The 15,149-nt window shown below is 43.1% G+C and overlaps 1 protein-coding gene across 3 annotated transcripts in view; it reads right to left on the reverse strand.

The window, feature by feature from the left end:
- Positions 1 to 15,149, reverse strand: part of LOC130160991 (partitioning defective 3 homolog) — a 343,348-nt gene that overhangs the window by 188,723 nt on the left and 139,476 nt on the right. For all 3 annotated transcript variants that reach the window (XM_056363858.1, XM_056363857.1, XM_056363859.1), the window contains exon 5: positions 13,093 to 13,230. In XM_056363858.1, the coding sequence (XP_056219833.1) occupies positions 13,093 to 13,230 (138 nt within the window). The remainder of the gene's footprint in view (positions 1 to 13,092; positions 13,231 to 15,149) is intronic.

Consider the following 15,149-nt stretch of genomic DNA (forward strand, 5'->3'; position numbering starts at 1 on the left):
GACTTACAGGAATATCTTTTCCAAAGTACAATAAATGATGGGGCAGATAATGTTCAAGGACAATTTGCCAGAACAGTTGACAGTTGACGGACACGTACCGGTGCCGCAGGGTTTGCCATGAAAGTTTTCTGTAACTTGACAACCATTATGTTGCCACATATGTCTCTTTACAAGTTCTTGTAGACTTTACTTCATTAAATGTAGATATAAATGGTTCAGAATCAAGAGCACAGCATTACCTGAATGATTTCAAATAATACCTCTTAGCGGCACATTGAGACTGGCTACCATGGCTACCTCTGTATGGAGGGAAAAGAAATAGACTGATTGGCGCTCCACCATCTCTCTCCTCCTCTCCATCTCGCTCTCTCTCTTTAGAAGCTTTCTATTCCTCCATCTCCTTGGGTGTGAAATTAAGCCACCCCATTGCTCTCCACTCGCATCCAACTGTGACCGCTTTTGTTCTCCGGCCAATGCAAATGAAACGGGTCTCTTCGGCCGAGGTGGCGAAGCAGCCCCATCTCATGTTTCTCTGTGGCCCCCGAGATGTGGATGTTTACTGTTGGTCAGGGCCTTATTACATTCCTTCAGCAACTTAAAAGCATTGGCCCCCTAATGGGACCTATAAAACAGTGAGAAAAGCCTATTGTGACAATGGAGCTCATTGTGTCAGAGTGACTCATTTGGCACTCTGCGGAAAGTGGAACTGTGTGGCATATTAAAAAAAAAAAAAAAAAAAAAACAGCAGTGAGCGAAAGAGAGGGTGAGAAAGTAATAAAAATCAAATAAATAGGAGTGAATGACTTCACTGTGGGAAAATGGGCTCTGTCAATCACCAAAGTCTTCGCTTTTTTAGCTGTAGCTGTCACAGAATATATTTTCATTAGCTCAATATCTTTGTTTCTCTCCTGTCCTTCGAGTTGAGTGTTGATCATCCTAAAGGTCCAATATTGTATAAAGGTAGATGTCAATGTGTTGTTTGATTATAAAGCAGGTCTAGGTTCTATATTAATACTGTGAAAGCATCAAAGCCTCAGTCCACAGAGAAATGCACACAGCCTGTATTCAGAAACTGAGTCTTAAAACCAGCCGTCAGGACTTCTGTAACTTTGTGATGTCACGACAAAGCAGTCACAGCTTTCAACCTCGCCCCAAGCCCCGCCCACCAGGACCCAACATCCAACCTTGCAGAATTTTGTTTCTCTGAGTGATTACCTGAAATCTGCTATCTTTTTATTCGATCACTCAGAAAACCCTCAGCCAATGAGAAGAGAGTCTCTTAGACTCGCTTCTCATTGGCTCACCAACCTCTTGTTGCCAGAGCTCCAGAGAGAAGCCTGAGAGAGGAGAATGTAAAACTACACTGAGATGGATTTTGGCACTTAAAATCACAAATATATCTGCTTATGGATCAACACTTCAAATTAAACATAGGAAAAGTATGGGATAAATATTGGACCTTTAAAATGACCACTTCAGGGAGACATTTTTTTTTTTAGCCCTGGCTGCAAACCAGAGTGGGCTTGGGTGTAATTTACTTCACAACAGAAACACTGTGCCTGAATATTGACCATTGTTCCTCGTACACACCCCTCAGTACTTCCCTCCAAAGCCGCCTACACTCGCCCCCTCTGAGAAAAGTAAATTGATTCAACTGAAAATGCAGGAGGATAAGAACAAAATGAATTCACCTTAAGAAGCGATGTTAAGAGTGTACGTCTTCCTCTCCCTGCTTTGTTCTGTGCTGCCCATGCTGGTTTGACTCCACGCTGACGGCTCCCGTTTTATTCCCTGAAATCATTATTGTCTTCAACTAAGGTGCCCCTGCTCCCTGTGATTTGTGGGTAATGAGCTGGCACCCCCCTGCCCGTGTTCAATTATTCTCATTGAGAAAGTGATTTCTCACTCCACGGAGCAAATCAGAGAAGGCAAATGCGTGAACTCTAATCAAGAATTAACACATTCACAACCAGCAGCGCGGAGAAGGATAGCCACCCTGATGGTGCAGAGGTGACGCACATGTGGACAAAAAAAAGAAGGGGAATAGGAAAGAAGAGGGTAAAGGGACGGATGAGTGACAGTCACTGAGGTGAAGTGATTTTTTTTTTTTTACCTGTCCCAGAAAACCCCTGTTTTAGTACATCCCTTCATCTTTAAGGGTTTTGAAGCGAGAATTGTACGAAACTTGTCAAAACACAGACAGCCTTGCTGAAGGGCGGTTTGCAGCAACGGGGTGAATATATTAGAGCGAACGACATCTGAGCAGTTAGTAACCATGGAGAAAAAGAGAGTCTGAAGAGCAGGGAGGGAACAAGATGAGTGCAAACTTTGGAAAGAAACGTAAAGATGGGGAGAGATGCAGAGCAGCCACAGCTCACACCAAGAGGAAAGACAATGACATACCTTTGTGTTTGAGACTAGATATATCACTTTGCAAATTAAAGATCAGATTAGTATTTAATAACTCCTGAATATCTGATGTGTAAGTATTAATTCCTATGCAACATTTATTGTTAAGTTTTGTTTCCCAGATGCTTTTTCGACTCTGACAACAATAAAATCTGAAAAGGAAAAAAGCCACAAGTTTTTAATTCTCAGGCGAGTTTTTGCATATAAATAGTCAAATTTGAAAGATGGCACAAAAGCCTCTTGGGAATTTCAAAAACAGCGCTATCAGCCTTCTAAAGCCTGAATCAGCTAAACTCTAATCTGAACAATCTAGTCTCTCACACACACACACACACACACACACACACACAGCCTGCCGAGCACGACAGGTTAAACATTTTCAGGCTATGGTACAGCTGATAGAGAGGTGTTGGCAACTTCCAAAAATGTCTTCCGCCTCCTCTGCTGTTCAAACAAGATAAGAGGACAGACGTGATTTGCACAATTTTCAATAAAGCGAGAAAGGAGAGAAAATAAAGGAGAGCAAGAACAAACAAGACAGATCTCGTTTTGAGAGGAGAGAAACGGCCAACATGGCATGAGACTGAGTCGCCGAACAACAGAAAATGGTTTTTCTTCTTCTTCTCTTTCCAAAGAGGCTGAATCCCATTTCTGAGTAGAGCAACATTTTCAGCTTTGCCTCTCTTCCAGTCCCTGCTGGAGGCCTTTTCACATGCTGTCCTTGGGAACTACATTTGTCTGCTGTGTTATGCGCTTGGGATTAAGTTGTGAAAGTTGTCCTGAATTGTTAAGCACTTATTTCTATCATTCACAGTGTCTGTCTCTCCCTGCGCGCACGTGTGTGTGTGTGTGTGTGTGTGTGTGTGTGTGTGTGTGTGTGTGTGTGTGAGAGAAGGTGAGAGGGGAGCCACCTTGAATGCTAATAGACACAGAGAGCCAAGTGAGAAAAGCTTCTGGGCAGAAAAGGTGGTGGATGGTTAACTATCGTGGTCTCAATATAAATAGTGGCACATATGCATACTTACACTCAAACATGCTCACACTCAAACATGCTCTCACGCACACACACACACACACACACACACACACACACACACACACACACACACACACACAAAACATCATGGCTCAGAGTGATTATCACTGCCGTTTATTTCTAACAAAGATGTTAAGTTAATAATGAGATGTTAAATTGCCTTATTTTCATAATTGCTCATTTACAATCTATTTCCCTGCTGTGGAATGAATCAACTAAATGATGCTACCAACTGTGTGTATGTTACCTGCTAAAACCCGCACACACACACGCACACACACACACACACAGTTACTTAATGACAGAACAACACTAAATCCACATTGCATTTTGTCGCTGCAGGCTGTGTGCAGAGTTCTACACACAGCTTGTGGCTGAATCACATTAGGTGAAACTTTTTAAGCAAAGTTATCCAATTTACATTTGGCTGTAAATCAGAATCGGTGCTCGATCGCAAAATTCTTTTGCATCCTCAATGAGAATAGTGATAATATTGACACTTTGTGACGTTACTGTCCGACAGTTGTCTTTTCACTTGCTCCCCATTGTGAGAAGTTTAAATGACATAGTCCTATGTAAACCAACAATAAATAGGTGGATGCTACATGACACTTCTGCATGTGCACAGTTTGCTTTTAATGGGTTGTACAAGAAAACAATGTAAAAAGCATCAAAATCTTCAAAACAGAGGTCTCAAGTGGTCAGCTCTAAGTTAAGGTGTGAACGCACCCAAGACGCATTGAGGACGCATACGTGTTTATTTGCATATAAGGCGGCGAAGTGAGATCAGATCACAAGTGGTCAATCGAGACTCTTTTCAAAGCCAGGTGTGAACTGATGAACTTACAGGGCCACAGAGACATACAGTACCTTTAGAGATCTAAAAAGATTTTAGAAATGTTCTACCTCATAAGAAACCTCATAATAAACATCATTAGTATAAATAAGAATGTAATAAAGGTTGGGCTTTCTTACTTTCAGTTCACTAGCCAACAATAAAGTTGGGTCAACAAGCACTACAAGTCAGTCCAAAGCTCACGCTAAATGCCCAAGCCCACTTAGAGGTGAACAGAGGAGGTGAGCGGTACTAAATGAGGCTTATAAAGCAGCACAGGTCTTGTGTGAAATGGTAGAAAACAAACCTGGTCCGTCAGGGGTCGTGACGTCCTGGCAGCAGTTCAATGGTGATGGTTAATTAAGTGAGGAGAGGCCGCTGAGAGGCTCGGGGCTACATTGTTCTCACTCAGATCCTCAGCTGGAGCGGAGCATCTCTGGTGAGCTGCCATTTCCACGGCATTCACAGAGGCAAAAAAAGGGCTTCACTGTGTAATAAAAATGTGTATCTTTATAGTTAGTTTTTCTCAAACTCAGTCTTACACCGACTGCAGAAAAATCACGAAGTCACTTGCTCTCACTTCACATACTTCCATAGACGCACGTTGAGTATAAACAAACAGGTGACTGTAAAATGATGGACACTTCTCACCCTAAACGGTCGCCATCTTGGCTACATAGCAGAAGGGGACAGACCTCAGATGTATTTTAAAACCCGTGAAGACGGCGACCATGTTGACTTGACTTGCTGCTGTCGATGGTGGTGTCATTTCCATGTCGCTTAATGCGCGGGGGGGAGGGGGGACACAGGAAAGTAAAACATTCAACTTAAGTCAAGTGAGGAAAGCGGCGGGCAAAGCGGGCGATAATTTCGGTTACATGTTGCACAACATCGCACACTGAGCCAGTGAGTGTAATGTGCACACAGTGTATCACATGTGAGTGTACTGACTGAAGTATCCACTATGAGAAACACAAAGAAAGTCACAACATGTCCTACTAGAAATCTTAAAAGCTGGAATGACAAAAGTGATGCTTGAATTTGATTTGCATTAGAAAGTAAGTCAACTGACAGATGTTTTACTCCTTTTTGAGAAAAAGAAAAATACCAAGTAGTAGATGAATGAATGCATTAATGAAATGAGTCCAGATCTTGCAGGACAGAGAAACAGAAATGAGGAGAGGCATACAAATAGACATGATGCTTAGTAGGAGAAAAAAAAACAATAAGAGAGAAAATGTGGTTTTTTTTGCTGGTACTGAGCTTGTTTGTTGATAACACAGCAGCTCCTACTGGTCAGGTCCACAGGGTCACAATTAGAAAAGACATGCTGGGTACATCATGAATGTATGCATACAACTCGAGTGTTTTTCTCTGGACTACAGCAGAACACAAGCCCTCTCATCTACCTCTGTGACTGCTTTGGAGCTGGCTGACCTTCCTGTGTGTGTTTCATGGAGAATTAAGAGGGTCTGGATAAGTGCAAAGTCCTCTCTGCAGACACAGGACACCACGGCGAGGCTGACTGCACTGCTCTGGAATGCGGTTTGCTCTTTTTCTGTGCATTCTCCTGCATGCAGCGAACCCCCCGACCTGTTCTGCATCCACCAAGGGTTTACGCAAACATAGTCCATGGACATGTATGCATCCACCACATAGAGGGACAAAGGCGGAGGATGGGTGAGGCTGGAGAGCAGAGCTCACCTGTTTCTAAGTCATTCAGAGAGACAGGTAAAGACAGGAAGACAGGCTGTTAGGCAGGCAGGGTTTGGGGGTTATTGCTGTGTTTGCTCTCCATGCTCAACTGCTCTAACATTGCCTGCAGCTCGCCTGAGGGTCTGCACACTGTGTGGGCTTTACCACAACAGGCTAGTCAGGAGAGTATACTAACTCAGTAAGTTCACTCACCAACAACGGCACAGAGAATTAAATGCTAACTTTTGTGCCGAATTGACTTGCCCAAGGGTTTTCCAAAGCGTCCTTCCTTCCTATTGTTTTTTTTTTTGTGAGTTCCTCCACTTCACGAGTTATCTGATTCTGAGACACTTGCCATCGTATTTCTTCTATTTTTAAGCAAAAAAAGTGAAAATAAAGCTACAGTTTGGCTTGCTTTCAAAAATTTGAACCTCATATGTACTTTCATATAAGTTAGTATTGTTATAATGAAAGAAACAAGCAAAGAAACTGGTTGGTATTTAACAGGGAAATTCCTGTATTTGTCAACCATCTTTGATTGCTATGCCTCATCAAGTTAAACCAAAAGTCTATACAGACAGTAGTCACCTGGAAATACAGAGGGGACTTTTGGACTGCACTGTTGTAGCCAACATAGCACAGAGGATCCACTTCAGAGATCAACTGACTTCTACACTACACTGCACTGCACTGCACTGCACTACACTACACTACACTACACTGCACTACACTACACTACACTACACTGCACTGCACTGCACTGCACTACACTACACTACACTACACTGCACTGCACTGCACTGCACTACACTGCACTACACTACACTGCACTACACTACCTGCACTGCACTACACTACACTACACTACACTACACTACACTGCACTACACTGCACTACACTGCACTACACTGCACTACACTGCACTACACTACACTGCACTGCACTACACTGCACTGCACTACACTACACTGCACTACACTACACTACACTACCTGCACTACACTACACTACACTACACTACACTGCACTACAGTACACTGCACTGCACTACACTACACTACACTGCACTGCACTACACTGCACTACACTACACTGCACTACACTACACTGCACTACACTGCACTGCACTACACTACATTACACTACACTACACTGCACTACACTACACTACCTGCACTGCACTACACTACACTGCACTGCACTACACTGCACTACACTACACTACACTGCACTACACTGCACTACACTACACTACACTACACTACACTGCACTACACTACACTACACTGCACTACACTACACTGCACACTACACTGCACTACACTACACTGCACTGCACTGCACTACATTACACTGCACTACACTACACTACACTACCTGCACTGCACTACACTGCACTACACTACCTGCACTACACTACACTACACTGCAGTGCACTGCACTGCACTACACTACACTGCACTGCACTGCACTACACTACATTACACTGCACTACACTACACTACCTGCACTGCACTACACTGCACTACACTACCTGCACTACACTACACTGCACTACACTACACTGCACTACACTGCACTACACTGCACTGCACTACACTGCACTGCACTACACTGCACTACACTACATTACACTGCACTACACTACACTACACTACACTGCACTACACTACATTGCACTACACTGCACTGCACTACACTGCACTACACTGCACTGCACTGCACTACACTACCTGCACTGCACTACACTACACTGCACTACACTGCACTACACTACACTACACTACACTGCACTACACTACACTGCACTGCACTACACTACACTACACTGCACTGCACTACACTGCACTACACTACACTACATAAACAAACAATGTGGGTAACTTTGAGGATTATATTTAAAAGCTGGTCACATATCTCTAAAAGATTTTACATTCTGATAAAAAAAATACATTTAATTAATATTCATAATTAATATTGTGTAAAAGTAATGCGGCACTGTGTGAAGACCAGTAATAACATTAGAAAAAACTGCTGCCTTCTGACTGAAGTGAGAGGTGCCAAAAAGAATGTGAGAAAACGAACATTTTATTGACAAATCAGTTTACGACTGGTAATCTGCGTTAGTTTGGTGAGAAATCTTTGATGTGAAGATATAAAAGTGAAGCCGTGTGTTCACACGGCTCCTCGCTTCTCTTCTTCAGGCTTGAAGCTGAACAGACTCGTCTTCTTTTCAACACGCTGGCTCGATGATTTCGCCGGGCACCTCGCCACTTTGGGTTTCCTTTAAAACTCGCCAGACAAGGTGTCTCATTTAGACAACAAAGCGGGAGGGAGGCACTCCGACAGCTGGACGCTTGATCAAAGATGTCTGATCAGAGATGTTTCTACTCAAACATGCTTTGGACTCCGTTATGTAACAGTTTAGTTTAGTTTTTTTTTTTCAGTCTTTTATGGGTCTGACTGTTTGAAACAGCATTTTCAAAGTGGTATACTGGATGCCAGGAAATAATAAATCACTAAATGAATTCAGATCATATTAGGATAACTATTTGTTTAAAAAAATGTTCTATAAATAAAACATGATGATGAGTATCTATAATAAAATACCTGCCTTCCACTACTTCTGAAACCCTCAATCTCTGAGCTTTCTGGACACACTTCAACCGTCTCAGTCTCCCTCCAAGCGAGCTGCTCTGACTGGGTTAAATCCCTCTATGACTGACAGCTGGCGTCAGTCCCGCCTCTGGTACAGCTCAGGATAATGGCCTCCGGTCCCCTCATCAAGGCCGCACAATAATACTGTGGGGAAGCACTCAGCCAGATCCAAATGCGTGTAAGCGTGTGTGTTTGTGTGTGTGATGCTGAGCGGGAAGGCCCATTAGCATTCATCAGCAGAATAACAGGCCGGTTAATGTCAGCTGTTTATATAAAGAATAACTCATAAGGCCTTGGTGTTTATGGGCTGATAGAGCACACTTTCCTCCATGCCACAGTTGGCAGGGTGTGTGTGTGTGTGTGTGTGTGTGTGCACGTGTGGAGAAGTGAAAAGGGATTTAGGGGGCTGGCACTCCTGAAGTCTCAAATGGACCCATTTGACACTGAAGTGAATTTATTGACTGGTTTGCTAAATATAAGACACTTCCAGTACCTGACTGAACTAGGGGAGAGAAGGCTTTGTGATCAGTGTGTATGCTGAACATGTATGTATACGTGTATGCGGCATTCTAGAAAGAAACCAGACAGTGCAATCTGAAATAACATCCTGAGAGAACCTCTCCTGGATTCATCCGGCTTCAGATCCCTCTCCGAGTTTATCACCTCTGGGTTCTTGCGCTGACGACAGAATCACAGATTGTACGGTCGCTGGTGTCGTGCATCCGACTTCCCCAGAAACTCTTTGAAGCGTAGAAGTCAATGTTCCTGACTTCACATTCCTAATTCATAGCAGGGGGTGGGACGGCCTGCTTAAATATAAATGCTGAAGTAAAGCACTTTAAGAGTGCACCGGGCAGAACAGAGCTGCACTGCACATATCAGCCGTTAAAGGAAAAAAGATTTGATGAGGGAGTGCTTCAGAACTTAAGAAGTATGTATAAAGTTAAGAAATGATGCCGCTGCAGCACGGCACACACCCACACACGTATATATATATATACACAAAGTAATGAGTGCGTCATTTGTTCTAGAGAGAAATGAGTGTGGTGCCCTCTTGTAGTTTTCATCATCTTTTGCTTTTATCTTTACTCATAAAGCAGAACAATGAAGTACAGCAGATAACTAATCCATGATAAACAAACAAGTTCTAATTGGTGTGATTTTCCCCAAAACCTTGGCATATATGTGTGTGTGCGTGTGTGTCAACTCATTATTTCCACCAGCGCTTTAGCACTGATCACAATTTGTTTTAATTAACCCACTCGATGCTGCTGTACTGCCTGTCCGTCAAATACACAAAGAAAACAAAATATCAAACCGTCGTGTGTGGGAGGGAACGGCAGCGATCAAGGCTGAGATACAGTGAGTGAAGGAGAGAGAAACAACTGGCTAATTAAGTGCCTATTTGAAACCAACACTGTGTCACCTCTAATGAGCAGATTTGTGGTTTGTGAATCATCTTAGTCATATAACTGTCAGATTACAAAAACTCCGGCTCTACAGGCACCTGTGAATTCTTACACCGTGGAGTCCCTGCGGTTATTCATGAACACATCTACCTGTAATTGTATAAAGATAGATGCCCATGTGTAGTTTGATTATAGATCAGGTCTAGGTTCTATATTAATACTGTGAAAGTATCAAAGCGCTCGGTCCACAGAGAAATGCTCACCGCCTGTATTCAGAAACTGAGCCTTAAAACGAGCCGTCAGGACGTCTGGAACTTGATGTCACAACAAAGCAGTTGCCACTCTCCGCCATGCTCCAAGCCCCGCCCACCTGGACCCACCATCCAACCTTGCAGAATTTGATTTCTCTTGGGTGTTTACCTGAAATCTGCTATATTTTTATTCGATCACACAGAAAACAGCCCATCAGAAGAGAGGCTCAGAGCCTCTCTCTGACCTTTGAACTTGACCAGATTTAGTTAAATTGACTCAAAGCAGTCTTGAGATGTCACATTCAAGAGACCAAAACCGTGTTTTGTGAGGTCACAGTAACCTTGACCTTTAACCTTTAACCACCAAAATCTAATCAGTTCATTCTTCAGTCCAATTGGACATTTGTGTTAAATTTGAAGAGATTCCCCTGAGGAGTTCCAAAAATATTCCGCTCACAAGGCCAAAACCATGTTTTATGAGGTCCCTGTGACCTTGACCTTTGACCTTTGAAAACCAAATTCCTCATCATTGAGTCCAAGTCAATGTTTATGCTAAATTTGAAGAATTACCTCCAGGCACTACTGAGATATCACATTCAGGAGAACGGGACGGACACATAATGCCTCCAGTTCTGGCTGTTGCCGGCATGGAGAAATGGAAATATTCACACAAGGAGAAAGAGGATTTTTCATACAATACCAATATAACAACTCTCACTACTGTAGGATATTATCTTCAATGTTTAAGGAACAGTTTGACATTTTAGGAAAGCTACTGCTAAGAGCTGTTTAGCTTAGTACAAAGACTGGAAACAGTTCGCCATTGTCTGTTCAAAGGTAACAAAATCCACTTACCAGAACCTCTAAAGCTCATTGGTTAACACATTATGTCGTAACCTGAAGTTTTCACATTCTTTTGGATATTTTCATGTATGGTTTTATATATCATCATATAAATAAAACATTTTCAAAACCCCCACAAGCTTAACTAAAATGTACATAATGATCAGTTTGAAAATAAATAAAAAGTTTTACAAACCAACTAGTGCGCATTTTCATGTTCTCGCATGACTTCAGTCAGAACATGCTCTACATGCACAGTGAGGGAGGTGAGTAATAACAAGATGAACTTGAATAAGAGTCACAGTAACGAAGCAACACTATAATAGCCGCCCGCATGCAAAATACACACTGATTCATACAGCACTAAAATAACTTCTTTTGTCCTGACTGACTGTCTAGCCAGAGACAAAAAACTGCAAAACAAGACTTAAGAATTAAAACATTTCCTCAATATTTCCTGCACCAACGGTAACAATGAACCTTGGCCAGGTGGATTTTCAATGAGACTAGAAAAAGAGAGGCAGACAGAACTACTAGAAACCCACATCACTGTAGCCTAGACATGTGTAATCCTGGCAAGACAAATGGAACACAACGCAGGAAAGATGTCTGTGAAATAAATAATAACAGCCACAGGTTTGGTAGCTGTGACTCTCAGTCGGCTCTTTCATATTCTAATGGTTTTACTACTTCCTCGTTTACTCTTGCATCACCCCTACACATTTCATGCCCTCTGGTTGCTCTTCTCTTACTCAAACAAAAAGGAGAGATCGATTAAACACCTCCTACACGGGTCAGGGCGAGTAGCTGAGGCAGAGATGGGCAAAGACGGAGAGGCAAACTGAGAGAAATCCTCTTCACGTGGAGCTCAGCGTGTCTGACACCCCCCCTCAAGGTCATTTCTGTTCTGTTCTCCCAGCAGAGAGCCTCTGTCACTTTTAATAACTTTTAAAAGGAATTCTTTTTCCTCCTCTCCTCTGACAGGCTGAGGAGTAGAGGGACCAGTCACAGAGTGAGACAATCACAAAGTGCCGACAGAGCGAGGAGGTGTGAAGTGAGGAGACAAGCCTGCGATGACTAAGAGTGTACACTGTTACTTTATAAAAAGCAGAACAGGAGTATGAAGTCTGATGTCAGCCGCCGTTTCGGTTTCACGTCGGCCCGGGCAGTGAGCAGTCAGCGTCGCTGTACTTCACCACCCTGTTGTCTGTCACTACTGTGCTTACCATTGTTATTACATTATGGTAACATGTGATACGTTATGACACGAAGCAGCACAGTGTGAAGTGTAGACGTGGATAATCTGCAGAGTAAAAATACACGTCAGCCATGCTGCTACTCTTGCTACCTTATGTTATATGTTGCTGTCAATCAGCGGGACGTATTATTACAGAAACATGGCTGCCAAGTGTAAATTAAAATTATTCCTATATCCATACAATAATAACTGCCTGAAAGAGTGCAGCATAGTTTGGTTACAGTTATTATACCTTTCAACATGGACGCATAGATCCAAATTTTTGTCTCCCAAGACCAAATGTAAACCCCCGATTTATGGGATCTTCCAAGACGAGTACCGATCCAGTAGCTGTGCTCTCTGAAACTTTAATTCTCTATACATCACCGTGTGAAACTCACTCTAATCACTTATGTAAGGTAGCATGAGGCGTGGGCCCACTGCGGCAGAGTGGCTGGCCCACCATGACTGAACTAATCTAACTGAAAGACATGGACATTAACGCTGTATTTAATGTGGATTCGACTCGTCACGGCTGACACCTTGTCCACTTAATGAGGTCAGTGTAGGGGTGGATGCTAATCTGGCTTATTGAAGTGGAGCATCACTACCTTTTCAGTTTAACTTACTGCTTGGGTTTATTTGCAATGGTTGCAATAGTAGGCTAAAATTCATTCTTTAAACCGCAAATATTAGCCGTATTATTCCACAACTATACCTGCTCATGTCTGTCGAGCCACTGGTCCACCATTGGATGGTTGGCGCTGAGGGAGGAGCGAGTCATCTCTCTCTGGAACTGAGTGGTCCAGCCACTCGCATCTCGTGGAAGACTCCTGTAGGCGTGGGCTCCTCTGCCCTGCAGAGTAACAGGAGGAGGTGGAGAGATTAACATCACCGCATGACTATGACACCAAAGCTACTGTCAGTAGAAGATTTACTTACATTGATCAAACCACTGCTGCCACAAAGACACGACTAGGCACATAATCAGCCATCTGAAATCCTTTATCAACAAAGAGTTTCAAATCTGATCCATCCTCCATATTTTTTGGCCTTTAAACAGGCAGTTTTGCAGATTAGTGCTATCTATAGCAGCTGGATGACAGACGTTTTGCTGTGGAAGGTGGTTAGTTTGTCTTGGAGCAGTGCCACACACCAACACTGAGTTGTTCATTCAAGTCTCACTCCATTTCACCCTCGCCCCTAACCCCTCCCCACATCTAAACTTGAGCTGCTAATAAGAGGCCTCTCATAATAAGACAGCCACAGCTGAGCTCTTCCATTACACAAAAATCACCTTCCAAAATGCTCCTGCCAAGGTAATGTCAGACACCAGCAGACTTCAGCAGACTTATTACAATGGCCACAAGCACAAAAACATACACAAGCGCACCAGATTACATTCTAGACATGCTAGCCTCGGCTTTGAAATCTCAGTGATTGAAAGACATGCTGGCTGAGGCTCGCTGAATAAAAATGAAAGCAAATTAATATTAAAAAAAAAAAATCAAAAAATCACAGCAGAGACAATGATTCACCAAGACAGACAAACAGAGTGAGAATTATTGAAGGTCTGATGAGTAACGAAATGGCAGCTGAAGAGCGAGAGAGACAGAGCAGAAGTTTGGATTTCTTTAATGAGGCATCACACAACAAAAGACCAGAGACACAAAACTTGAGGGAAAAAAAAAAAAAAAACTCCTGAGTGGCTCGGTGCAGCATGAGAGACAAGATGAGAGGCTGCCGGAAACACGAACAAAGGCGAATCAAAACAAGTTGCTCAGCAAGTTACAAAATAAAAACTATGAACAATGCCAAAAAGAGAGAGGGGGAGAGAGAGGGCGAGAGAGAGAGAGACAGAGACAGAGAGAGAGAGAGTGCCTTATCCCTTGCATAATGTAATAAGCCATGTGTGTTTTAGTGCAGCTGAATGTAGCATGACGGGGCCTGAGGAAGCACGGCAGACAGGACTGTAAAACTCAGCCGGACACACGGGCTCTGCAGAGACGGCCCCTGATAGCCATCACGGCCTCGGCCCCCACTAATGCAGCGCGCCGCGACAAAGGACCTCTCTCCACGAACTTTTTACGACACATCAGATCGTAAAACGCGGAGGGACCCAGATACCAGAGAGGTAACAGTAAATCAACAGCCTCATATCCACTGCCTAATTCCTTTATTTGACTGTGCTAAGCGTGGAGAACCCAGGGTTGGAGGTATTGTAAAGTCATTGGGAGACGTGATGAGTTTACAGTGCTGGCCGATGACTGAGGAGTCCCATTGGCTTATATTGTGGAGATTTAGCAGAACCGAGCTGGAGTCAGCCCCAACCGGACTCATGGGGAATTGAACAGATCGTGGCAGCCTTTAGTGTGAAATGATCCCAGACAGTGGAGAGAGTCTATGTGTATGCTGTGTGTATGGCTTGCATCCATACACTCTTTTGGCAGTGTTCATCATTGATGTATGGTCCCTCTAAGAACAATGTTAGCGCCAGGACATAAATATATCAAAGTCAATGTCGACTAATACACTCAACATCTGGTGCTGATTGAATAAAAATAGACTTCATCTTGGACTGCTGGTGAATATATGACAGTTGGATGTATGAAAAAGAGATACTGAGGATTATGTGGACTAAGACTCCCCTTTTATTGAAAAAAAAAAAAAAATCTAATAGCTCTGTCAGAAACTGGACAATAAAGATGACAGCCTCCCGGTGTTAGCTCGTTATTTTTCAAACGGGTCAGCAGTGACAGGAAAATGACAAAATTG

The sequence above is a fragment of the Seriola aureovittata genome, chromosome 20, assembly GCF_021018895.1.
Source record: "Seriola aureovittata isolate HTS-2021-v1 ecotype China chromosome 20, ASM2101889v1, whole genome shotgun sequence".
In the NCBI taxonomy this organism is placed as follows: domain Eukaryota; kingdom Metazoa; phylum Chordata; class Actinopteri; order Carangiformes; family Carangidae; genus Seriola; species Seriola aureovittata.